Below are 26,924 nucleotides of genomic sequence, written 5' to 3'. Positions count from 1 at the left end.
GTGATTTCCAAAGATCAACTATGTGCAAAATGACCTGCACTATGTTTAATTGAGACATATAGATTGGTTACTTAGTCAACATATACATCGATCACTTATGTTACCAGTTGTTTTATAAAGTGTTTTGTTATTCCATATTTGGTAAAAAATGTTCTTGCTCATAGTGTGGTAGAATGATTTTCATAATTATGATCATAAAACACTGACCCATCTGCAATGGCTGAAGTTGTCAATGTGTCTGAGTTTCTGCATAACCTGAGAGAAACCAAGCCACCATGGGAATGCCCGATTTGCCAGAAGGTCTACAAAAGCTACAGTGGTATGGAATATCACATGCTTAATTTTGATCACACGGCGCAGACCCCAGTGCAAAAACCAGCATCAGCCATTGCTAGGAAATCAAAATTAAAATCATCGAAAAAGAAAAAGAACAATCGTTTTAGTCGAAGGTCTCCATCACCTATTCAGTTCAACACACCTGCCAGGGAAACTTTGACATGGGCTGAAGCACAAAAAATGGTAGAAGTTGAGTCAGAAGGGAAAATATTTAGGTGAGATGAACATCACATTAATACATATTTTTCTGTTGAACTCCTCTAATTTGCCAAGCTTTCTTGACAGAATTGTTTTATTTCCATTATTGACTACATTTTGGTGTGCCAAAAATACTGATATATGTGCATTAAACAAATTCACGATTAACTAGCATGAACAGCAATTTTAAAAACTTTTGTTTCCCTAAATTGTTTTATAACAAAAAAACATACGTTTAAGGTTCTAACATGGACAAATTTTATTATTTTTTCAGGCTGAACATCAGTGACAAACTTGACATTATATCAGACTCCGATGTAGACAAAGACGACGACAGTACTACCTCTGGTTCTGATAATGCTGAAAATAAGAGTGATAACGGCAGTACAACAGGCAGTAAGGCCAGCAAATCAGATGGATCTAAAAATGGCACAAGTACTGCTGGAAAATCAGGAATAAACAGCAAGGACTTGAAAAATGTCACAATCCCACAGTATAACAGTGAGAAATTGCAATCGGCCCAACCGAACAGATCATCGCCAGCAAAATTGCCGAAACCCACATACAGGGTGCTATCGGAGTATGAGACTGAACAACCAGATGCACCAACCCGTGGTTCTGCCTATTATAGATACATTGAAAAGCAAGTGGAAGACTTGGAAGAAGAGGTATATGAATACACAAATACTACAATTATCTACCTATGTATTAAATGTAGCAAGAAATCTTGTTTTCTACCAAGATAAATTGTAAAATTTTGTCAACGTTTATGTTATGTCATGTTTCAATCATTCAACAAAGCCTAAAACCAGACGTTCCCACCTCAGGAACCCTATGTTTAAATCCATGCCAAGTTATGACCCTAATTAGTCTTTCAGCTTTTTTAGTGCTAAATGGAGCTAAAACCAAATCACAATCTTTTGTCTAATATATAACAACAAGCTTTTATAGGTTGAGTATGATATGGATGAGGAAGATGCAGTGTGGCTGGAACTAATGAATGAGCAGCGTGAGAAAGACGGGATTCCCCAAATTAGTCATGATCAACTGGAATTGTTGATGGACAGGTTTGAGAAGGAATCTTACTTTGAGCAAGCGAAGAATGGCAGCGGGAGCCAAGGCACACAGGTATGAAAAACAGTGTCCAAAATCATTTCCTATGATTTCTACTGTTACACATAGACTATTTCCTTGGTTGTCCAGCGTGGTTGGGACCAATTCATTAAGAAATCAAACTAAACACACACACACACACACATGTATATATATATATTATTTTTCAAAAACTGTTTTTAAACTATTAAACATCACAGAAACAGAAATGACACTTAAAGAAATGAATCAGTTTAAAATTGCTTGTGAAAAATTGTCCTCATGGAGCTGGCTGAAAATAAAGCTACTCTTAGCAGTGGTCAAACATTTAATCTGCTTTCACTAAATTGTCACTTCCCATTTGTGATTAGACCAGACAGTCAAATGCCAGTATAACCAGGCATAATAGTAACGACGAAGAACTATGTTAATAGTTTAAGTATATATATATATTCATTTAGTTTAGATATTTAACTATTGTTTTGTCCCTTTTAGCCTATGATTGATGAAGATGCAGTTTGTTGTGTGTGCAATGATGGAGAATGCCAGAACTCTAATGTGATCCTCTTCTGCGACATGTGCAACCTCGCTGTCCACCAGGAGTGCTATGGAGTGCCGTACATCCCTGAAGGCCAGTGGTTATGCCGCCGCTGCCTCCAGTCACCTTCATGTCCAGTTGATTGCTGTTTGTGCCCAAGTAGAAGTGGTGCATTCAAGCAAACTGATGACAATCGATGGGCTCATGTGGTAAGCAAATGGAGCATATTTGTCATTGCAATATTAATGATCCACACAACAGAGACTACTGTATAGGAATACAGGCAGCAAACATTGTTAAAAAACAATTAAAGAGACTGGAGTTCCAAAAAATTAGATAAAAGGAGGAAAATATTATGTTAAAATGGCGCACAGATATTTCTGTGACTGTGGTAATGATGCATGTATGGGTTTGCAATGTAATTGAAATGTTTGTGATTCAAAATTGTTGTGCTACATCAGTGGTTCCCAAACTATGCGCTGCGGCACACTGGTGTGCCGCCAGATGTCATTAGGTGTGCCGCAAAAAATGTTGAAATTAAAATCAATCAAGTAGAGTAGTAGTACCAGGTGCTTAGACCACTAGGCCAACATGCTTCACATCTCTGAGGTGTTCAACTAGGCTATTTAACTATGAAAGTGACCTGTAGCGGCTTTATGACCTCATAGTTAGTGCCTCAGCTAAAAAAATTATACAAATGTTCGAGGTGCGCCAAATAATTTTTGTTTTTTCTAAAATGCGCCTCAAAAGAAAAAAGTTTTGGAACCACTGTGCTACATCATAACCATTACAATTATTTTAGTGAATATTTCTGATATTTAATTGAATTTTAGGTATGTGCTTTATGGGTTCCTGAAGTCGGATTTTCAAACACAGTCTTCCTCGAGCCCATTGACGGCTTGAAAAACATCCCAACAGCTAGATGGCGCCTCACATGTTACATCTGCAAACAGAGAAATGTTGGTGCATGCATACAGTGTCATAGAGCCAACTGTTACACAGCGTTCCATGTCACCTGTGCACAACAAGCTGGGCTTTACATGAAAATGGAGCCAGTGCGCGAGTCTGGTCGCAACGGGATGACTATTACCGTAAAGAAGGAGGCTTATTGTGATGTACACACTCCACCAGATGCTTCTCCAAGGCAAAACCGACCAAATGGGCCATTTGTGAGTTAACCAAATTTGTGCCTTGAAAACAATATGCTGTTGGTAACCATATTGATAATTTTCGTTTTACTGCCAAATCAATCGATGCATGATTTTCTAATTATTGTATTACTACCCACAAACTAGTATGAATCGCACATACGGTACTTATATATTTTATTTCTTTGCAACAGTATTGCCTTTGTCATAAAATTATAGCACATACCGTACACTGCCTAAAATGCTTATTCCACATGTGTTTCATTTACAAGTACAATATGAAAAATCTTCTAGTACACTTTAATTTTTTTGGAAAGATTAAAATAATCATAAATTTTCAAATCAGACCACAAACATATTTTATTTCACAGGCCTTTGAGAGCGATCTGAAAAAAAGTGGGGACAAAATGAAAAAAGCTCGAAAAATCCTTGCTGAAAAGCGCCACGAAATGCCACACATTGCCATTCCTTATATCCCAAGAGACAAGTATGAAATATTTATGATTTTTGCCTGAAAACTAAATCTATTAGGTGTAGATTAAAATTAAGTTATGGACGACATGATTATACAGTAGCTTTTCATACCATATAGTAAGAAAGCCTATTATGTACCAAAGAGACTATACCAACATATTGTGTTTTATCCCAACAGCTTTAAAAAAGATATTAACATAGATATTAGTCTCTCCAGATCTAGATAGACTAATTAATTTGTGTTTAAGTTTAAATGAGCTAACATATTGATTTGTGTGTTTCCTTTTCTGTATATGCACAGGAAAAAATGCCATGGCTATTGTTTGTTAAATTTCTATGTCATTGCTGTTTGTTTGAAATGGAAATAAAAAGTACACAACATAGAATTATTCAACAAGCTACTGATATTTTTCAAGTAGGCTATAAAACTGGTAAGGTTAGTGGCCCAGATATAACCACTCCATTATATGTCATTTAAGTAACAAATCAAACAAACTGTCGAGTCAATTTAACATCGAAAAAGTCAATTCCATTAATTTGCTGGCCGAACTGAAATAATCTGCTCACACCCTTTTTTAATTACAGAAAATAAAATTGAATAAATGAGCAATGAGATTATTAACGTACATATCTAGCATAAGATTACATTCAAAATATCCTTTTTTGTGTGTCCTTTTTATGACAAATTCTCGGTTTGTTCAATACACAAGATGAATCTTTTTTTAAAGAATTTCTTCTATTGGTCGTCACGTGATGATCCAGAAAAAATCGGCGTTCTTGCAGCGGTTGCTAAGTTACTGGACGCTGAAACGTCAATCACGCAACGGCGTTCCGCTCCTCCGACGATTGCAGTCGCACGTTCACTCACACAAATCAAAGGATCCGGTAAGCGAATGCTTTTTAATTGAATAGGCATAATCAGGTGTTGTTACATTACTCTCTGTTCAGTGCTTGGTGTAGAAACAAAATGGTGGCTGTCCTGAACATAGTGTATGATTCTTTTCACAAATATATGATTTTATGTAGGGGTATATTTAATGATTTTCATTGGTCTTTAATAACCACGCAACAAGTATTCCTGCAAATTTATTTCTAAATCCAAATCATTTGAAAAACCAAGAACCCCAAAATTGAGACTTGTTTCATGGCGTGGGAATTGCCGGAGAATTTTAGCTGAATTTGAAATGTAAATGATTGCCAATGTTCCCCTTGGCTTACAACTGAATGATCGTGAAAATCATATTTTGAGTTTATTTACAAATACAATGAAAGTATTTTAAAACCTCTTTAAAATACTTTATCCTGGTTGTCGGAAAAGTAATTTGCAGCGATTGAAACAGACCGACGCTTTTCCATTGACAGGAAGCAGAATCTCAGCAACACGTTCTTATTGAACAACTCAAATACTGGCATCGCTTACGTCACGACCTGGAAAGAGCCCGACTCCTTATTGAATTGATCCGAAAACGAGAGAAGCTGAAACGAGAGACCGTTCGTATTTCACAGGTCCGGATAATTTCGCGATTGATTGTACCGTAAAAATTACGCAAAGTTAAAGGCAATTTTCAGTTTCTTCTAAATTTAAAACCATAATATTGGACTGTTTCATAAAAACAGATAAAAGCATAAATCGTTTCTTTTAATAACAGAAATATATATTTCGCCTTAATAAATAGGCATCATCAGTTTCTGCAAAAAGCAAACATGTAGTAGGCTGTCGATAAAAAGTTGTGAAAAATAAAATAGTTAAAACACAAAATATGTTTAAAAACTGTACAAATTAAACCACTGTGAAGCATAGAGGCAAACCACAACTAGCAAGGGGCCACAAGCGACACGAGGAAAGAAGAAAAAAGGAGACGTGATAAAACTGATAAGCCATTAAAAACACACTAACTTTTTATCGACAGCCTACTACATGTTTGCTTTTTGCAGAAACTGATGATGCCTATTTATTAAGGCGAAATATATATTTCTGTTATTAAAAGAAACGATTTATGCTTTTATCTGTTTTTATGAAACAGTCCAATATTATACTGATCAGAAGCAAGAATCTTTCTTTTATACATTTTATTGTCTGCGGGAGATTCGTTGAATAACATAACTGTTTCGGCTAAATTTGAAACCAGTTTGTATTTTTAAAAATTATTGTTGTCTCGATATTAAACCGTTTTTTTTTGGTTTGGAGTGCCAACATGACTTTAAAATACGTTTTTTTTTACTAAAACATACATAAGTAAAAGCGATTATCACTAAAACCAGGATTGGGAAACTTTTTATTTATGATTGTTTTTAAAACAATTCTTCGTTCCTTAAAAGGCTTTGTTTTTACCATGTTATTAGCAAGGAACTCATTTCCCTAATTTCACCATTTTCGTTTTTTTCAGGTTGCTTCCGAACTTCGCTTAGCTCCGTTTTTGACCTTGCTCCGGCGCGCCCTCAGCCGGTTGCGTGGCATCGACGTCGCCAAGGTTTTCGCGGAACCGGTGACGGCCAAAGAGGCTCCGGATTATTTCAAAATCATCAAAAATCCTATGGATTTCTCCACCATGGGTTCGAAACTGGAAACGCACAAATACCAGTAAGGATTACAAAACTCACTAAGCATAAAGTAAACCTTGGTTAATTCGGACCCGTTTGGACCAAAAAATGTCCGGTTTAGGCAAAGAACCGGATTAACCGATGTCGACTATTAGAAATGATTTGTACCTTGAGTTTTGTCCGAATTTTTGACTAAGGTCCGGATTAACTGAATATGGTTTAACCGAGTTTTACTGTATTTGTATATCAAACAGTCTTTTGCGTCTATTAATGTTTTACACGGAAATACACCAATGTATGTGGTCCAATTTTATGCTTACTTTTGTATTTTTCACGATGCTCAACTATCGTGGACAATGTGTACAGAGATTTTTGGATTGCATTTTAATCAATCTTTTGTCTTTTGTGTTACCTAAGGTCAAACTCCCACTGACATATAACGACATTCAACACATTTTGCAGATCGTTCGAGCAATTCGAGAGCGACTTTAACCTCGTTGTGAGCAACTGCATGCTTTACAACACGAGGGAAACGATCTTCTACCGACTCGCCGTTCGTATGAGGGATTACGTAAGTTTCATCATGTAAAAGCAAGCCAATATATTTGATCATAAAATATGTCACATGATCATTGTAGATAATACGTTTTTAGGCCTTATTATCCGGCATTTAAAAAAAATAGTAGCAGGCAAAATACCGCTTTGGGCAACTGAAGATTCAATGTTTGACTTTTTGTCGCAGGGTGGCGCTGTCCTACGCGAAACGCGACGTGAAATGGAGCGTACCGGATTCGATCCTGATACGGGGATGCTGCTCGACAAAACACCAACCAAGCTACCACGACAAGGTAACAATTCACTCACATATGCAACTTTAGCGAAAAATGGTCACCAAATTTTCCTATAATACGGAACCCGAAATTTCCTTCTTGTGCATCGGAGTTTTCGAACTAGTAGCAAACGTAAGAGGATTTCAGTTCAGTGATATAAACACTAGGGATGTGCCAAAACTGCAAATGTTCTTTTGGTCGAGCACCGAGCATCTCAGGTTAATGCTCGGTGCTCGGCCGAGCACGCTCGGTGCATTATGACGTCACAAAAATTCCCCATTCTACGCTAGTTTTAGCTCTACAAGGTCTCTTACGTCGCCAGCGGTGTATTAAGTTGTACATCCCATTAATTACGCGTTTTCCCACCATCTAATATATTTGAAAAAAATTTTTTTTTTCATAGACACCCTTTCGAACGCTAGTTATGTGTGTTAGCAGCAGGGCATGAATATGCAAAATTAATGCTCGGGTTAGTTCGTGCAACTGCTCGGCCTAGCACCGAGCATTAAAAAACGGCACTGCTCGGTACCGAGTACTCGGGTTCTGGCTCGGCTCGGCCCATCCCTAATAAACACCATATATGTTGACTTCACAACTGTTGGATCACATAAATATTAGGAATGGGCCGAGCCAGAACCCGAGTACTCGGTACCGAGCCTCGTTGGTTTTGACGCTCGGTGCTCGGCCGAACAGTTGTACAAACTGACCCGAGCATTAAATTTCCATATTTATGCCCTGCTGACATACGAAACCAGTGTCGAAATGGTATCCAACAACAAAAACGAATGTTTTTTAAATGCGTTAGATGATGGAAAACGCATACCTCTTGGGCTTGCACAGCTTAATACACCACTGCTGAAATAAGAGACGTTGGAAAGCTACAAAACTAGTGTGAAAATGGGAATGTTTGTGACGACACAATGGACCGAGCGTGCTCGGTCAAGCACCAAGCATTGACGTGAGATGCTCGGTGCTCGACCAAACAGAACATTTGCAGTTTTGGCCCATCCCTAATAAATATGACGCAATAACTGCCTAAGCACATCGGCTATCAGCCCCGAAACATACCTTGAAGCGCGTAATGCATAGCAAAGTAGAATGCAAATTTCACAAGTCTTCCTAATATAGGCTGTTATAAGTGTTTCTGCATTTGGTATTAGGAGTATTGCTACATCAGCTGGTATAAGGTTTGTTTTTGGCTTCTTTTGTAAAATAACAATTTTATGCTGTGCAGTTTCCATTGACGAGGAAACCCGGCTCCAACTTCCGCTAGAGGAACAACTCGATCTGATGATACAACGTCTTGACAGCGCGCTGCTAAACGGGCGGAAAACCAGAAAAATTCGACAGGAAATCAACAACATTAGAAGGTGAGATTTCTTCCAAGTTTTAAATGACCTGTAACAATCACTCCCTAAAGTTTGAGAATGTCAATTTGTATTTACTTCATAGTAACAGTTTATATTCTTTTTTTAATGTATATGTTAGATGTTGCAAAGCGAAAATCGCGAATTTTTTTTACCGATTTTCAAAATTACAATTGCATAATTTTTTTTTATCACAAGTCGATCGTTGCTTACAATTTGACACTTCAAAGTTCGCAAATAAATTTCAGAAAAATGTCGGCCGACAATGGACCCAAACCTCGGCCTCAGACGGAGAAGAAGCGCAACGAACTAGTGACGGCACAGCGGCGATTCTCGGCCGATGACGTCGACACCGTTTCATCAACCACAGAAACCGAAGCAGTAACATCGGACGTCGGCGCCGCATTTAAAGCATCACCTAAAGCTCGTTTCAACGCTCCAGGTCGTCGAGGTCGAGGCCGAAAACGCCTGTGGTCAGCAAGGTCGCCTTCAAATTGCGATTCACGCCTTAAAAAACTTCGCTTGGCGAGATCTGGGAGCTGTCCGGCGCCCGTTGACGAACAAGTAAATGGAGTAACGGCCGCTCAGCGTCTATGCGAGGAACTCAACATCGACGTTAAGGGCGATGCTGAACCTACATCGGCGCGCGTCTCCCCCGAACCGGGATCGTACGAAAGCAGTAACGGCAGCGGGAGTGTGAGCCGTCGAACTGCGGTGCTTTTCAAGAAAAAATCCCGAAGTCGGCAACCTTCTGTGAGCGTTCGTAATAGCAACGGTCGGAGCGGGGTCGAAAGCAATGGTTCGGCGAGCGAGTCCAATACAAAGGTCACTGCGAAGTCACTTAAGCGTCGCCGATCCACGAGCGGTCACGTGATTCCAGAGAAGCGGAAACATTCGTCTTTGGGCGCAGAAGAGAAGGACATTGTTTTCAACGGCATCGACACCACACAAGGTAAGGTTTTACGTGCAAATACATGCTTAAAGTCTGTTTGTATTAAGCATGTCACACAAAAAATGGATGGTAAAATCGATGAATCTAAATGTCTGTTGAAAATATCAGCCTAAATAGACGTAAAAAGCGACATCCGTTATTTTCACCATTAAACTTATGAACAGATCCGTATGTAGCGTTTTAAATGTCTGTGTTAATCAAATTAGATGGAATAAGTATATGCTGACTGCTAAGTATTTTGATATCATTGGCCTGGAAAACTATTTTTTGTGTATGATGCTGTTGTACAAGTCTTTAAACTGAAGTATACAAAATGTCAAAACGAAACATTGACTTCTGCAGACGATTGCGCCTTCAAAGACCGACCAGTGTTAAAACGCCGAGAAAGTTTCCACGTGTACAGGGAAGGGCAAACTGGTGTGAGAACGCGAAGTACGTCAGATTCCGACACGACGTCTTCAGGAGCCAGTGTGAACGGAACGCTAAAGCGGTATGTTCACAATTAAGAGTAAACGAACCCGGTTAATTGCATAGTTTTGCGAGAAAGAAAACTTGGTTATTCGATTAACCGGAATCATTTAAACAAGAGTGCTCCACAATCGGGTTACACTGTTGTGAGTAAGACAATGGTATGTGGGTTTAGTGCAATGCACCTGTAACTTTATAATAAATCGCTTTTTACCAAAAACGTTTATACATGATAAACTCAAACGTTGCAACGAACAAGGAAGGTATATGTGGCGTTCAAAACACACACGTTCATCTTATCAGAAAAGGGCAAAGCACAGCGGTTTAGTTGTGCTCATTGGTTTTTACTATAAGAGCCGTTGTTGGCCTTGGGGCAGTGGTTCTCAAACTTTTTTATTGTCGGGGCCAAATGGTATTTTTTTAAGTGTGTAGAGAGCCGCAAAAAACGAAACCTTGAGAAAATCACTAAAGATTATTACTTTGAAAGCTAAAATAGCAATGTTTGGTGGTTTCTGAGGTCTGGTGCGAGCCGCAAAATAAGTAGTTGGGAGCCGCATGCGGCCCCGAAAAGCGAGTTTAAGAACCACTGCCTTGGGTTTTTTTTAAAAAGTAATGTTTTGTTTGTACGTAATATAAATTCAATTTTGTGAAAAAAATGTGTATTATTTTACTTCCAGGAAAAAACGGAGTCCGAAAAAGAAACGGAGTCAGAGCTGTGGTGACGTGCTGGTTCGACCATCAGTATCGGATGGAACGAGCGAAACTTCAAACGACGACCGACCCGGGCTTATACTCGGTGAAAATTGCCGTAGTTCTTTATCACATAGTAACAATATATATATATTTGTTGCACAGAGTGTTTGAATTTTCTAGTGCTGGGTTTGTTGCCTGTTTTTAATCAATTGATTCAAGTTTCTGCAAGTTTTTCGCATGGGAAATATACCTGACCTTCGACATTAGATGATCTATCAGTAAATCCCTTAAAAAACGCGATAAGCTAATTTTGTTTGAACTACATCGGTTGGCTCAAAAAACGTCTCCTAAAACCATTTTGTGCAAGAGTAAGATTTTCGCATGGTCTAATTTTCCATCAAACAGGTTAATTACCGTCCTCAATGACCAAGGACTTTTTTGCCGAAAAGGAAATTGCAAGTTTGTTTCCGAGTTTACACAGCTATTTTTCCACAGATGGTGCTGGCGAGCATTTTCGCAAGCAAAGTTGCGCTTCAGCCACCGAAGACGAATTTGAAGAGGACGATCTTCCTCACATCGACTTTCTCGACCTCGTGTGGGCAAAATGCAGAGGTTATCCTCCTTATCCTGCGCTGGTGAGTATAAAAACCATAAACTGCAAGTAAGACAGGCAACTATAGTCTGAAACTCTGGCCCCTCAGAAATTTTGAACCCCCGACTATAACTCCCGCTTGTTAGAAAATACCCCCACTCAAATACGCTTGAAAAAAATGTGTGTTTCGACATTCTGACAGGTATGGGTCTATAAAAGTCTCAATAATACTGTAATGAGGTTATACATATCAGCCCTGAAGCGTCTATGTAGACCAGCGATCACGACACACTCATTTATAAATCATAGAGTGATGAGTTAAGATGAACATAAATTCATAACTGGGATCAGCCCTGAAGCGTCTATGCCTGTGTAGCTCAGTTGGTAGAGCGCGAGTCCCGGAAAGACTCCTGTCGTGGGTTCGAATCCCACCGCAGGCTAGATTTTTCTAGCCTACGCCTTGCCATATGGTGGTGAATGCTTGGTGACCGGCTGATTCGGTATAGCGCCTTCTATGGGCCTGGCGTACTGTGATTCATAGAGTGATGTGTATATTTTATGTTCATTTTTTAAATTTCTAATAATCCAATGAAATTGTGGAATCGGAGTTGGCCAATTTTCACCGACTTCAATTCCTAAAAATATAAGTTGAAACACATTGTTCATGTTGTATATCAGTATGTGAGTTTACCAACCTCACCGAAATGACGTACATAAAGAAATTCTATGAGTTAACAAACTTGTCATGTCCAGCTGATCAACCCGAAGATGCCTCGCAACGGTTGTCTTCACAACGGCGTTCCCATCCCTGTACCTCCCCTAGATGTTTTACAAGTCGGTGATAAACGCGTGGAAAATGGAAATCGTCGTCTTTACTTGGTGCTCTTCTTCGACACAAAGCGTACATGGTATGTATATGAGTTTAGTTCGTATTTAGTTCAAAAATACAGTAAATCCCGGTTAATCCGGACGCTTTTGGACCAAAGATTTTGTCCGGATTATGCGAAGTGGTCCTATTTCAACACCAGTATTGCTTATAGCCAAGGAAATTAAATTGTTTTATCTTGAAACTTAATGTCTTTGCAACATAATCTGTATAGCCTTGCCTCGTGTGGTTATCAACGGAGGTACTTATTTTGGCACATTAAATTTTTGTGGACTTATGCAGTCATATTTGCTTATCAATCAGGAAAACAGCACTTTGCAAAACAAACAAATCTGTATGTTTCAACCCGTCACATGCTTACATTCACAGGCAGTGGTTGCCACGCAACAAACTCGAAGCGCTGGGGGTCGATGAAAAAGCTGATCAAGGCAAACTTGGCGAGGGGAGACGACCTGCTATCCGTAAAAATGTCGAGGCTGCCTACAACCGTGCTCTACTACACAGAAGTCGTGTAACAGGTCAAATACCAGACAGTGACGATGACATTGAAGACACCGACCTTCTTGATTTGGCGAATATTCCAGTTTCCACTTGAAACTATGCGTTTTGTTTTTCCTTAACAATTTATGACTGTAATCTACACAAGGTTGTTTAATGAATTGGTGTACTGTTTTATTGGTACCTGATCAGTGGTAAAATAGGAGACTTGGCTATATTGGAAAACGAATTAGTTGAGCTATATATGTTTTTTTTTAACTTCTGCTAAGCATTTATTTTATTTAATCTTTTTTCATCCTAACGCCTTTTTGCTCAAAACAAAAAGATTTATTTGCTTATGAATGAACTAAAATCGGACTTATATATTCAGTTTAATAATGATAAAATAAATACCCAAAGCTTCCATTGGTAACAACAAATTGCAGATAGTTTTGAATAATTATTGAGTTATCAGTTTGAGTATGTAGAAGCTTTTTGTTGTTAATCCAGCATATGAACCAATCCTCCATGCTAAATATGCATTTTGACATATTACACTTCCAATGCTAAATGTTAGTCCCGCTGAATTAAAGCTATTTAAGTGCATGATTAGCTTTTCCAAATTCCAACATGTGTGAAATCTACTTACACAAACATATAAATGCTTTCCTTTAATTTCAGTTGCTTTGTAAGCCCAAACAAATTTTTTTCCAAATCCTTTTTCAAAACAACTGTTGGTGAAAGGTTTGTTGACAGTACCAGGTCTATCAACTGGTTTGGAGGACACTCAAAAATGTTATTTATTCAAGCTACCACATGCGATGGTACCTGGTTTTAGCAAAATGTTATTTATGTCACAATATCTGCTGTTTATGTAGTGTACTGCCACACTATGTTGCATTATAGTTGTATGGTGTGTATGCTATTCAGTCGGTCGTCATGTACTTGTTTCCGCTCAACCACCTTACTTTTTCAGTGTGTTTTTCTGATACTGTTTATAGTAAAACGACACAGACAAATATGTGTGTTATTATAAATCCCCTCAGATGTATACATCAGTTTTAACGATATAGTTCAGAATTATCTTGTGCAACGAAGCTATTTTATAAACAACAATGTGCAGAGCAAGGACAAGCATAATCAACCCCAAACATGGATGGTCAGGGTAATAAGCCACACAAATGTCTTTACTTTCTTGAAGGGCTGGAGCTACACATGACCTATCTACAGTTTTGTGCAATCTTGCATCACAAACCAAGTACAACCAAAGTAAACAGTCACTTTATACTAATTTTGTCTGTATTTAAGTGCTAAGACAGTCATAAAAGGCATCTACACAAGGTTCGGACCGAATCACACCTCAAGTCCCGCATACCAACCTCGATATATGCACATAAAAACGCTTCTGAGGGGACTAAGACTAGCAATACTATTGTTGTTGATCATGTTTTAGTAGTTCCTTGCACTCCAAACAGGATTTCAAAGATGGGTTTGCTGTCATGATCAGTCAAGTATTGCAGAAATTTTCCTAAATCCATGTGATAATCTCGGCCACCATGTACACCAAAATCCATCTCTGCTACTGTGGTGTGAAATTTTCTAAAACTTTCTAACGTTTTTTTGTTTTCCTCTGTAGATGTTTCATCCATTCTATGAGCAATGGTCAGTCGTTTCCAAGTTTGACGCCTAAGCCTTAATGTAAATAGGAGTTATGTTTTAAGCAAAAAGCATTGCAAAATCTGTACACACCTATTGCAATGTTCTACTTTGTAGAGGGCAGTTTTCCCTCAATGCCAAACAAAAATTTAAACACAGGGCCACAATTGTGTTCATTCAAGAAAACAAAAAATGCTCCCATGTCCATGTGGTTGCTACGACGACCATGTGCTTCAAAATTAACCTCATTCATTCCTTTAAAACTGTAATCCAATGAATTTAAATCCCTGTGCCGAATTTCTATGTGTTTCCAACTCATTCGCTTAACTCTAAAGAATTTTAAGTTCTGTTGCCTGGCTTTTATTTAAACCGAAATTGTTTGTTTTCCTACTTACCTTTGCCAATACTCTTCACAGTTTTCTTGTAAGCCTTCCACACAAACTACACCAGGCTTTCCTGGCATGCTAAAACCTGTGAGTTGTAGCTCCTTGGCCCATTCCAAAATACATTTTCGCTTCTCCTTGTTGTAAATATGGTGACTGTATATCCACAGTCTGGTAAAAGTTGCATTGTCTGTAGGTTGCAAACTTGAAATTTCATCGGTGTCATCAGTGTCAGTGATTTTCAAGTAATGGTGTATATTGTCTAACGCCCACTGTGCTATCTGAAAACAAAAACATTTTTTTTTAACAAGTTTACATTTTTTATAAAATATAAATTTTTTATAAAATATAATTTTATGCTGTTGATCTACAGTGTGCTGTGAAAAATGATTGTGCAAGAGTTTACACCAGGGGTGGGCAACCTTTGTTACTATGGGGCCCATTACAAATGTCAAAGTTTGTTGCTTACCAAATATGCTGAACTACAAGTATAATTGGTATTTGATTCTAGCCACAATTTGCCAGGTTGCAGAACACTAGCAACAGGCACATTAATCAACTCAAAAACTTTTGAAATTCAAGCATCTCTGCAGGTCACCAAACCTATAAAGAAGGGTCGCATGCGGCCCGCGGGCTGCAGGTTGCCCACCCCTGGTTTACACACTATACCTGATAGAGGCAAATCTCGCCCATCTCTAATGTACTTTTGAAGTCACTTAAATCTTCATTAAACTTCTGTTGCACATTGCGAGTCATTTTATCACATCTAAAAAGATCATGTTAACACTTAACACTGTGAACCAGTCTGCAGAACATGGCAGTTCCCGACGAGATCTCACGCGTGCAGGACCTGTATGTCCCGCGTGCACGACCCGTAAGTTCGCGTGCAAGACCTATTTTAGCAGGCGGAAAGCAAGTAAAAAAGGTCAAGGCAGGACAATTAAATGCCTTTGGTGCAAAATTTTCGCGTGCAACCCCGAAAAATTGGCGTGCAAAAGTTTTTTTTTCAAAAAAATTCGCGCGTGCAGCTGCCATACTCTGCAGACTGGACTGTGAACAAATCCCAAATTTGAAACAAAATATGTTTGCTCTACCGTAAAAACACCTCTGGCATTTCATCTATTGGATAATGTAACGGAAGTGATGTTTTCATTTCGATAACACATCGTGGCTCTTCGCTTGTCAAGTTTAGTTTAAGAGGCAACATTTTGGATGGCTTTGCAGATTTGCCATTGGTTTCCACATATCTTTTCATCGTAGCATAAGTGACCAAATCTTCGATAACAACTTCGTTGTCGTTCGGAAATATACTCTGCAAAACGTCCACCTCTGAAAGTTGCATTTCCACGACTTCTACCATTTTCTTTTCGGCCTAAATTAAACCAAAGTCAATGTGACAAAAATGAAAATGTAAACACAAAAAGCCCCCTTTTGGAGAATTACGTCATGTTTGTTGGCGCGTGTCCTTCTTATTAAAACTAATACTAGCGTAACAAACTGTGTCCAATCTGCATTTAACTTTTCAAATTGTTAGGTTCACTGTTTATGGTAAGTTAACGTCAATTCCGCTTTTGAAGTATTATTTAAATCTTTTTTCGGTCTAAAAGGGTTTTCAGTTGTTTCTGAAATCCACTGTCACTGTAGCCTGTTGTTTTCTTATGAACAGCATACATTTCTTATGGCCTATGTTTTTTGTTAGTTAGGCATTGTTTCCAGAGATATGATCAAAGAACCGTCTCACGAAATTTTATGAAATTAGCGAACCGGTTAGCATTACTGGTTATACTGTCAATGGACTTTTGTAACAAAACCTGCTAAAAATATGACTTTTGTGATAGAACCAGCTGACAAAAATTTTGAATCCCACCACTGCCTAAAATTGTTTCGAATTAAGTAGTTAGGTGGTATTAACAGGTCAAAGTTTGTATGAACTATGTGTTGGATCATTACGGTTGGTATTTGATTAGTTGAGATATGGGAACCCCGGGTGATTACACAACTTGCCCCCTAAAGTAGGCGAAATTTGTAACCATGTCCGAAAAGAATCAAATTTTGACAGTATGCATATTATAACATTTTTATTGTTCGGTTGCTGTGTTTTCCTTCATAGCCCCTCTGTTTTATCGAGAAAAATTGAGTCAAAATTTTAATATGTCCAAGGTTAATTAGATTTGGATAGAACCTCATGCAGCATGAACATTTAAGCGAAATATCAATCGCCGTGTTAATCGCCACGACACTATACTTTTTTATACTTTTTTTCACAAACTGCTTTATATATACCCTTTGTTTCGGAAATTGACAACACAGGCGATAACACGTTACCACAAAATGGCATCAAATATGAAAAACAAGCGATACGACACAAAAAGTAAATCAACGTGTGTGCAATTCAACTGTAAGGAACAAAAAGTTTCATACAATATACAAGGTTTAAAACATTTGCTTCATTCAAACATGGTGATTGTGTCCATCCCCTAAGTGTAACAACTTTGTGGGCCCCGGTCAATGATCTATGGAGACCTATTTCACTGATATTTTGCTTCCTTTTGCAATACATTTACGAGATCTTTTCTAGAGATACTGGAACTTTGTCAGACCTTTCCACATTGTCGGTCGAAATTTCACCTTTTGTTTTGACAGAATTTGAAATATTTAGGAGGCCATAGTTCTTGGAGCTGAATTCTCTTTGTTTGCTACCTTGTTATTTGCACGCAAGGGATTTAAACGTATGTGATAGTCGCGGAAAGTCAAAATTAAGCACAACCTGTGAAAAACCTGAATGCAATGGTGAATGAGAGGAAAAAACTCAAGAGAAGCCCATTGTTCAATTTTTCCTATTGACATATACGCAACATTAAGAAAAATAAAATCAGAAATGAACACTGCTGCTGTGCTCACACTGATTCGGACAATGGTTTTGTGCACATGTTGATCAGAGATTCGCAATGTCAACGGGGCAATGGAAAGACCTACGACGCTAACCTGACTCAGTGTAAAGGTGAAAATGGAAATGCCCGCGGGAACCAACAACGATTGGGTAGTGAATTCGCATCCCCGGGTGGTCGCAGCTTTACCTCTAACCGTTGTTACAGCAAGGAAAGTCACTAAAGTCAAGGTTACATATCTGATTACAGCGATGGTGCGTTTAATATATTTGCTGTTGAAAGTAATGGAATTGTTCAGGGTTCCTTGGCGAAGCCAAAGCACTGTAAACACTGTTATTTTACCAGCAGCCGTAAATACGTTTCGCAGGGTGATGGATCCTACACACCATTTCCAATTACCCTGAAAAGAAAAAGAAGCCAGTGCAAAGATAACGCAGCCCGCAATAGAGAACACGGCTGCCATTGATACACGACGGTTGGTTAGTTTTAGTACATCTGTCCTTTCATTTCCTCGATGTTGATAAACCAAAGAACATGAACAAAGATAGAGAGATGCGAGTAGCAGAGGTGGAATCATGATTCTCTCGTAAAGACGGGATCCAAACTCATCAGAAGTGGTGTTTGCTTCTTCTGTGGTGAAGAAAGGTGTTTTAAAGGTTCCATTCATTATAAGGTTTTCAGCGTTTTAGAACACTTGTTGTTTTAAACCAGTGGTTCTTAACCTGGGGTCCGTGGACCCCCAAGGGGTCCATGAGATGGTTTCAGGGGGTCCACGGAGAGAAATATTATAAGTATCATTAACCAACAGAAGAATATTTTTAAGCATCTCAACCGTTTTTACAATTCTGCATATGAGTGCAAGCTGTTTATTACACCTTAATTATGCCAAGAACAATTACTTTTTGTGATTGTCTTCCCTATTGTGACATCATAACACAAATGGACAATAGACTTTATAGGACGTGATTTGTGAAGTTATATATACCATAAATACTATCAATTAGGTGCGTTGGCCACTACAATACAGAAACGTCATTGAATTTAAAGGACTGTGAAGGCGGATTTAAATGCTTCAAAAGCATGACAGGGTATAATGTAAGAAGCGTGAAACATAAAAGACCTATCGTAAATTGCGTTGGGGGTCCGCAGACTTACAAAATTCAGAAAAGGGGTCCGTGACTACAAAAAGGTTAAGAACCACTGTTTTAAACAGACTTATAAATCTGCAATAAATTAACCGTGCTTATAGTTAGTGCCTAACTTCCAATATGATCTGTAACATATCGACTCGCAGAACTTTCGTATGTAAGCCGTAAATAATAAATTGACAGGCACTGACTCAGAGTTCTAAGTCGGCCCCGGTTCAGGCTTAGGTTTCTTTTAAAAAAAACGGGCATGATCTGGGCCTGACTTTAAACGCTGTGCCAGGATTTTATTTTTCGAGTACATTTAACTATAGCTAAATGCTGGACCTGACCTAATGACAAACAGCCCCAAAATGAGTTGTTCAAGACCAATTGTCTATTACTGCCTTTCAAAACCAGAAATCGCCCTTTAATAACAAACAAAGTTATTAATTAATGTCAAGATCCTAACACTGCTCTGCACTAATTAGTTTCATCAACAGTAAGTCATTACCTTTTGCCTGTATGTTAGCTTGTTGTTAATTCACAAAATGCATCAGGACGTTTGTTAAAACATACCTACTGCTATCACAACGAGCATATACTCTTTTTTTCCTATTGAAAATGTTGAAGTTGGTCGAATTTGTTGCATATTGCATAACCGTATCCCCTTTCGTTTTCACATCTGCTTTAATCGATGACTGAACCAGAAACGAACTTTCAATTTTGTTACGTCCTTGTCCCAAAGTAACAAGATGCCATAGCATTTTCTATCAGCTTATTTTATTCACCTTAAAAAACAACTACTCTTAACCTAAAATATCAATACCTTACGTAAGTATTACCGTCAACTCTCAAAAGATAATGATTCCACAGCACTGTTGCCAAATTATCTGTTTTGACATTACATGTATGTTTCCAAGTTACTTAGCATTACAAATGACATATCCAGCAACAAGACTTACAAGATATTCGAATTGGATGCGAGTAAATACTGCGCATATTCCGGATCTCAGTCAAATATTACCGATAATTTCTACATAAAGCCTATTTGTATTTTTTATTACGATACGAATATATACGATAAACAATGATGAAAAAAGGAAAAAAAGGCACAAAAGAGCAATGGTGAAATAGTATTATGACAATAAGAAACATTGTTTTCCTTGTTTGGAAATTGTGGTGCTTGCCGGAAATTTAGTTGACTCGGGTCAGAGCATTGTAACTCGTCAAGGCAGCTTCTGACGAACAATGTCCGTTGAATCCGTTTACGATACACAACAATTAATCTTAAATCGCTTTCGTTTTTTACGTTTAGGCTTTTTACTGTCTGAAACATCGTTCAGTGTGTCATTTGGAGCTTGCACCGAAGCAACGTCCATTGATTGAATTAGAGATTTTTTCTCGTCTTTGCCGCTCGACTCTTTTTTTACATTTTTTGTGGGTTTCTCGTCTGTTTGCTCAATAGCAAGGACTTTATCTTCTAGAGAAACAGTTGGTTTGGAATCTATAAACGTCTGTTGTACAACGGGCCCACTCGATTGATCCTCGTTTTGCACCTCTGTTGGCAATTCTTCTTTTTCTGTTGTCGATTGCTTCAAACCATTGTTAGATTCCAGTTTTCCAGTAGTATCAGCATGTGATATTTGATTTACTGCCGTGTTTTGTTTTGTCGCTTGATCGGTGATTTCTATTCTTGATTTATCTCGACTATCCAATCTTTTTTTCCATCTATGAGGTCGAGGCATGACTGGCCGACTGGCAGGAGGAGTCGCTGCAAAAACAAAAACCTCTGTAGTTTCTAATTTTTGTGCAAATAGCTCTCTTCTGGGTGGTTTTGGTGGCGGAGTTTGGGTGCTGGAATTCCGCATTGTGCCATTATCTTCAACCTCATTATATACAAATGGTAAGACCGAACGTGGACCATAATGGAATCTGTTTATGTTTGATTTCCTTGCAAGGTCAACATCAGACGAAATCACAGCAGAATTTAAAGATATCCCTTGATCACGGTGCATGAGTGACGCTCTGTTAGTTTGACCATTATCAGGCAAGTGTGTTGTGCCCCATGATACTAGGGTTGCCCCTCTTAATGCTTCTGGATCAGTGATTGTAGATTGGTTGTGCACAGGGCATTCTGGAACACATTGTATTTCTGTTCTCAAGCTGGTGGATGTTTTAGTCGTAGCAGCGTATGGCTTCCAGGGATCAGGCCACCTTAGAACCCTTCGATACGGTTCGCTTGGTAAGGGTATAGCAGTAACTTCTTCACTTTGTTGAAGGTAACGCCTTTGTGGTTTCAATGCCGGGGTTTGGGTAGTCGAATCCCTTACAGTAACAATTGTGGAGTCATTTTTAAACTGCTTTGCATTGCTACGAAGTAAGTAATTGACCTGCGTCCATCCCCTGTCTTTTAAGAGAATTGAACACATATTTTTCACCCAATCCGGTTTTACAGTGGAAGAGGTTCGAGCTGCCAAAACAATTTTCCAAACTGCTGCAATATCTTTCCCGTAAAAGCCGGATTCAATGTGAGCTGAAAGCGGGTGAATTGGACGCCCTGTTTGGAACAGCACGACATCTCTCGGAGGCAACTTTATATATCTGTTGTCAACTGTCTGTCTTAAGAACCAGCATCCAAGATGATGACTCGCTATGATGGCACCTGTTAAAAACAAAATATTTTTGCATTGAATTATTTTTTATTGTTAAAATCGGGATCTGATGCTATTGTTTGAGAATATTATTATATTTGTATTGCACCTTTTATGATTTTCTTTTTAGAAGATGATAAAGGACGACGCCCAACTGCGTTTTTGGAATTCTCCAAATTGGTTTCTACGTAACAAAGTGAAACATTAAGTTTTGGCATACCACGAAGTAAGTCGTAAATCTTCATGAGACAACATACCTATAGAGGAGTTTAGCGAAACAGAAAAGTTGAAAATTCGATTTACATCTGATCCACGATCCTGTTTGTGGAAATACATCGGTTAGTTTGTTTGTTTTTTCTACAAGCTGTACTAGTATGAATAATATTAATTTAAAAACAATAACTTGTGGGTAGGCCTAAAGGTTTTATGTGCTAGGTCAATCAAGCAGTAGTTATGACATTAAATCATTATTACCTGCATCGAAAGTGACCAAACTCTAAGGTCACGACACCTGTAAAAAGCACAGTTGCAGATAAAAACTTGCAATAACCAATAATACACATTTTTCCATCTCTTACCTCTCTTTCTCTAACCCCACGGTAGATACAGGAATAAAAATTCCCTCCTCGTTGCCACATTTTTTCCAATACGGATATAAATTTGCCATTTTGTCAGTGCATATGCACAACCGGTTTTCATTTCGCTTTTGACGAACAATGCTCAAAAAGTTGAAAGTTACCATGAAACCGATTATTAGGTAAAGGCAGTGTGACGTCATATTGCCGTATTTGTGACAAATTTTGGTTGACAAGTGATTGCAAGCATGAGTTTATTATTGTGTGTTAAGTTACTAGCATCAGATGCATCAGTATCAAATTTAGATTTTTAGGTAGATAAGAAATCAAACATGTGTTGTGGGGTATATACTTAATCGGTGATGATGTTTCCGCAAACCATGGAAGGGTACGTGTTTGTTGGTTCTCTGTTTTGTTTGACAACTTAACCTAATTAAGTTCAATGAAGTTTTGGTGACAATCACTTTCAATCTTATCAATTCAGAACTATTCGAAAACAATGTTTACAAGACAAAGTGTAGTGTAGCGTGGCACCTTCAGTGCAGAGCCTGGAAAAATTGCCAGTGCGAGCAACATATTTTTATTGAATCAAGGTTGAAGGACGCGCGCAATAAACCTGGTTTACTGCAAAGAAACGCCACAACTAAAAATCGAAACGAGCACCAGCGACACCATACGTGAGACAAACATATGTACAGTAAGAAACCACATACCAAACTTTGATCGGTCCAAGCTTTTCGATTACGTATGCAATCACAGGTTGACGATAAACAGTAATAGTTTGCGATCAGTAAAATAAATCGACTCTACATACACATAGGCCATTACATTAAATTATACCGGCGTTCAATGCAGCCGAGCCACTTTGTCGCGCAGATACGCAGGTTAATGGCCAATTGAATTTCGCCCACTGTAAATAAACCGGGTTGCGACAGTATAATGCACAACACAACGTATGCAGGTCCAACTTGTATTCGCAGTAACTCAAGTCTTTAAACAGCTACACTCGTTGACAGTTTGCATATTATCAGTAAACTTCCTTATTCAGACAGAAGGAAGAGCAGAATCATGCCGTCTCGTACAAGGTAATTGTACCACAATGGATTTGACGTCACAAAGTCGTTGTTGCGTCAATAGCAATGCTAGAACGATATTCCCGGCACACGTACATAACTGGAGGCAAGAAATCTTACATGTAGTGTTTCCTTTTATAACGCCATTCTTATGGTTTGCCGATGTTGATTGTTTTTGCTGTGCACATAAAAGTTAATGGGTAATAACTGCCACTAGTGTCGAATTTAGGTTAGGTCAATTTTCTTTTAATGAAAACGCAAAATTTTAGGCAGCAACATACAACTCATCTAAACTAAAATCTATTGCTTGCACTCACAGTTTTTTAGGCTCTGCTGTATATGTTCGACGACGTTGTTCAACGCTTCAATGCATAACCAGAATTTCGGTTGCTTAACCCGAAACTGTTTTGCATGTGCATTATTTTAATGATGATGACAATGGTTTTTGTCTAAAAGTCTTAGATCACTGGCAATTCGGTTTATAGTGAATCTACTCATCTGCTGTGTCTTGTGTACCTAAAACCAGTGGTGGGATTCAACCGGTTCGCACCGGTTCTATGGAACCGCCCACGAAATTGTATGAGATCAGCGAACCGGTTAGCATTACTGTAACTGTTGGACTTTTTGTAACAAAACCGGCTGAAAAATATGACTTCTGTGTAAGAACCGGCTGACAAAAAATTTAAATCATACCACTGTGTGTAATGACATTAGAACAGTGGTTCCCAAACTTTTTCATATTTTTTTCAAAACGGCCCCTTTGCCATTATTTCGAGGGCTCGCGGTCCTTAAGCCTAAATGTGTATTTCATAAAAACGAAAGTTGATTGCGGAATTTTAGCCAGTTATGCAAAATTGCGCATAACAATCATTCAAAGACAGCATGTGACATCACAAACAGGACAAAAAACATTACGATTGTGCGCGAACAATTGCATTTTTGATAGTTGTCATTCAATAAAGGCCATTGTTTAGCAATAGAGACAGTCGATTCTCAATTCTACTTTGATTTTAAACTTATTTAGTGGCACAAACCGACGCCAAAAAAGATTACAGAATTACTTCAACCGCTTCGCGGTCCCCCCAAAATTGCCTCACGGACCCCTAAGGGACCGCGGACCCCAGTTTGGGAACCGCTGCTATAGAATAACAGTTTTAAGTGTTAGTTACTATTTACTAATTATATTAAACAGCGGACAGATTCGCATAGACGTTTTTATGGAACTACTACATCATACGAACTTGTTTATACCCGATGGAAATTTCTCGCTTTCAAATTAGTGAAATAAAATTGCAAAGAAGACAGTTCGTCTTTTTCACATTTAGTTAAAAACCTTTAAGCAAATGCTTTTATATTGCTGTTGATGTAGCATTCCGTAGCATTAGCGTCGAATATTGTCGTTTTCCTGGTGCCGACTAAAAGGAAAAGACAGAGACTTTCGCAATTGTCTCGCACGGATGATGACAACAGCGAAACGTCTAAACCAGTGGTTCCCAACCAGGGCCCTTGGCCCCCCAAGGGGGCCACGAGCTGTGGTCCGGGGAGCCACGGGTGTAGATTCACCAGAAACACCCACTAAAAACCATTTTCTTTTTAACATTATTCCCCAATTTAATCGACTATTTCACATACTATTTGTCTATAGTGAGGTTTTTTACAATTACAGATTCTTATTTACGCTACTGAACCTGTTTAAAGCCGAAATTAGTACCAAATTTCAACACGAGATTGCCATTTACATTTTTAGGGGGGCCACAGGTCCTGTAGGGTTACTTGAGGGGGGCCATGAAGCCCAAAAGTTACTTTTAGGGGGCCACGGTCCACGAAAGGTTGGGAACCACTGGTCTAAACCAAGAATATTATCGTTTTTGCAGGTGAAGTAAAGGTTGACTGCTAACGTGTGCTGGCAACATTTTAAAGGAAAAAGGCGGATAGCAACTGTCGCCCGTCATAAGGTGAAATTTGCAGTTGCCAAGCAAAGTAATGAGGTGGCGTCTAGCTCGTAGCAGATTTTTTTCTGTTGATTTTTTTAACTGTTACAAAGTTTGAATTAAGTTTAGAATGCAGTAAATCAATTTTTAAGTATAAGTAAAATTAACTTTTTGAGTCAGTTTTTGTCAGCCGTCTTTGCCAGTTTACCTTTGCAATTCTCGGTATTAAAAGGCTAAATGGTCCTCTTAAAATAACTGTAAATCGTGCGATTAAACCTTAAAGAATGCCATACAGAAATGTCAATACCTATTTATATTCTGCTGTAGTTTTTTTCTACTGCAACGTTACTTGGAACTTTCGGCAGATATAGGCCTACATTACTATAAGGTAGGATTTTAGATACTGATTTGTGCTCACAAATTGGTGATGGACAACTTTACAAACAGCACAAGCCGCTTTACGCAACCTCAATGGCTTATAGCAGAAGTATTCAACATGCTTGCTCTACTATCAGTCACTTGGCTGGGCGTTGGGCTTGTGTTACATGGAATGCGTACCGGAAAATGGAAAACTGAAAACGCAAACAATCCACTACACGTAAACGCCGGAGCTGTTTACACCGCGGCCGTAATCGCTACCTTTTCTTGCTACATTAAGTTATTTGCGGACCAGGTTGTTTTCAACGTCGGCTACCCTGTCAGTACACCAGGTGTTTGTGAGCTTTTTGTGGATGTGACAACTGCCGCTTACGTCTTTACAGTTATCACTGTTTACGTCTTTATGTGGTTTCGACAACGAGCGCTGTACCAACACCCTGTAATGGGTTGTATTGATCGACCATGGATTCGATATATCAACTGGAGCACATTGCTTCTTATTGGTCCCGGCAATGTGTTCGCAATACTCCTGTACATTATTCCTGTCAATTACACGGAGTCGTTCAAAGGCTGCGTTTCACGAAAAGAACAGTCTACGGTTTGGGGTGTTTACGTTGCCAACGCGGTGTTTTTACTTGGCGAAATCTCCCTGCTTTTCCTCTTCACCTATCCGCTTCGTTCACACATAACTGGAAATAACACGCAACGCGAATACGGTGCCTCCTACGACGTTCGGTTCTGGCTGCGGCGTTTTGTATAACCTCTGATGTTATGATATCATTCATTTTCGCGATGCCGCAATCGCAATCGCGTCACATGTTTGTAGTACTTATCGAGGCGAACATGTTGGTCCGCCTGGCGAGCTTGCTATTTTCATTCGAGTCTTGGCAGAAGATCCTGTGTTTTGTCTTGGCAGAAGATCCAGTGTTTGCTATCGCGCTGTCAACGAGTTTCCTGTAGAACAGCATGGACTCCCAGCACCACCCACTTAAGATGAAAAACGCCTAGTTATGTTGTAAAATTAGCAATAACTACAATACAGACAAAACCGGTTTATCGCAAGTCGGGAAATCGAAAACAAACGGTTAATCGGGTTTAGTGGATCTTAAACCGCTGCTTGCATTTTAAATGCATTCCGCTTATTTGGGACAAATCGCTTGACAAATTGCAATCCCGATTTCTTCTGTTTTTGTACAAGATTTTGCTCTCCTGCAGTCACGACTTATTGTGTTTGTTTATACTTATGCGGTAATTTGGCTACATTTTGGACAATTTTAAGAGATTTGGACCAACATTTTTGTTTAAAAGTGGCTCAAATCATTTGGAAAGATGTTTGTACGCTTAAGTAATATATGTGTTTCATGTCTTGACTGTGACTTATAAGATACTGGATCACAACAATCTTTCAAATGTAAGTTATCTTTTAGTCAGAGTTTCCTTTCTTTTTCGTTTGCCTCCATGAAAGATTAGAGTTAGGTATTCAAAAAATGCAAAACATAAATAAATCTTCACTCTCGATAGCTTGTGACATATTTTGCCTTTTCGATCGGCGGAAACTCTCAACGTATATTTATTAAATGTAGACTATCAAAGGTTTAGCTATTTTAGATTATAAATCTTAAAGAAAAATACTGTAATGAAAAAGCAGCTAAATTGGTATAAAGGATAAT

General features: G+C 38.6%; 2 protein-coding genes and 1 non-coding gene across 5 annotated transcripts; 2 read left to right on the top strand and 1 right to left on the bottom strand.

Annotated features, from left to right (window-relative positions):
- Positions 1–139: 139 nt before the first annotated feature.
- Positions 140–13,611, top strand: LOC145223034 (peregrin-like). The gene is made up of 18 exons (XM_080089327.1): positions 140–551; positions 809–1,202; positions 1,486–1,662; positions 2,122–2,373; positions 2,998–3,333; positions 3,684–3,799; positions 4,515–4,671; positions 5,149–5,292; positions 6,174–6,367; positions 6,790–6,898; positions 7,070–7,175; positions 8,392–8,527; positions 8,773–9,476; positions 9,819–9,966; positions 10,622–10,740; positions 11,133–11,272; positions 11,983–12,137; positions 12,485–13,611. Exons 1-18 carry the CDS (start codon positions 217–219, stop codon positions 12,708–12,710), a joined length of 3,948 nt encoding a protein of 1,315 aa, XP_079945453.1. The 5' UTR covers positions 140–216; the 3' UTR covers positions 12,711–13,611.
- On the top strand, positions 11,596–11,669 carry Trnas-gga (transfer RNA serine (anticodon GGA)). The gene has a single exon. It is a non-coding gene; the product is annotated as a tRNA-Ser (tRNA).
- Positions 13,612–13,873: 262 nt separating the features above from the next.
- Positions 13,874–16,045, bottom strand: LOC145223039 (RWD domain-containing protein 2B-like). Of its 3 annotated transcripts, none has more exons than XM_080089333.1 (5): positions 15,726–16,045; positions 15,301–15,397; positions 14,644–14,912; positions 14,342–14,577; positions 14,187–14,284 (listed from the first exon to the last, which is right to left on the bottom strand). In XM_080089333.1, exons 1-4 carry the CDS (start codon positions 15,989–15,991, stop codon positions 14,355–14,357), a joined length of 855 nt encoding a protein of 284 aa, XP_079945459.1. In that variant the 5' UTR covers positions 15,992–16,045; the 3' UTR covers positions 14,187–14,284; positions 14,342–14,354. The 3 variants fall into 3 exon arrangements, with proteins under 3 accessions (XP_079945458.1, XP_079945459.1, XP_079945461.1); XM_080089335.1 differs by having other exon boundaries at positions 14,342–14,511; XM_080089332.1 differs by lacking the exon at positions 14,342–14,577 and having other exon boundaries at positions 13,874–14,284; positions 15,726–16,043.
- Positions 16,046–26,924: the final 10,879 nt, after the last annotated feature.

Source organism: Phallusia mammillata, chromosome 4 (genome assembly GCF_965637545.1).
Source record: "Phallusia mammillata chromosome 4, kaPhaMamm4.hap1.1, whole genome shotgun sequence".
Lineage (NCBI taxonomy): Eukaryota > Metazoa > Chordata > Ascidiacea > Phlebobranchia > Ascidiidae > Phallusia > Phallusia mammillata.
Note: the sequence above shows the minus strand (reverse complement) of the source record. Positions and strands in the feature narration are given on the sequence as shown.

Coding starts and splice junctions, on each gene's coding strand:
- LOC145223034 (XM_080089327.1), top strand. CDS start 217: ATGGCTGAAGTTGTCAATGTGTCTGAGTTTCTGCATAACCTGAGAGAA. Junction 1,203..1,485: donor TGGAAGACTTGGAAGAAGAG/GTATATGAATAC, acceptor AAGCTTTTATAG/GTTGAGTATGATATGGATGA. Junction 2,374..2,997: donor ACAATCGATGGGCTCATGTG/GTAAGCAAATGG, acceptor ATTGAATTTTAG/GTATGTGCTTTATGGGTTCC.
- LOC145223039 (XM_080089332.1), bottom strand. CDS start 15,991: ATGGTAGAAGTCGTGGAAATGCAACTTTCAGAGGTGGACGTTTTGCAG. Junction 14,913..15,300: donor GCGAGATTTGCCTCTATCAG/GTATAGTGTGTA, acceptor TTTTGTTTTCAG/ATAGCACAGTGGGCGTTAGA. Junction 14,285..14,643: donor TGTGAAGAGTATTGGCAAAG/GTAAGTAGGAAA, acceptor ATTTACATTAAG/GCTTAGGCGTCAAACTTGGA.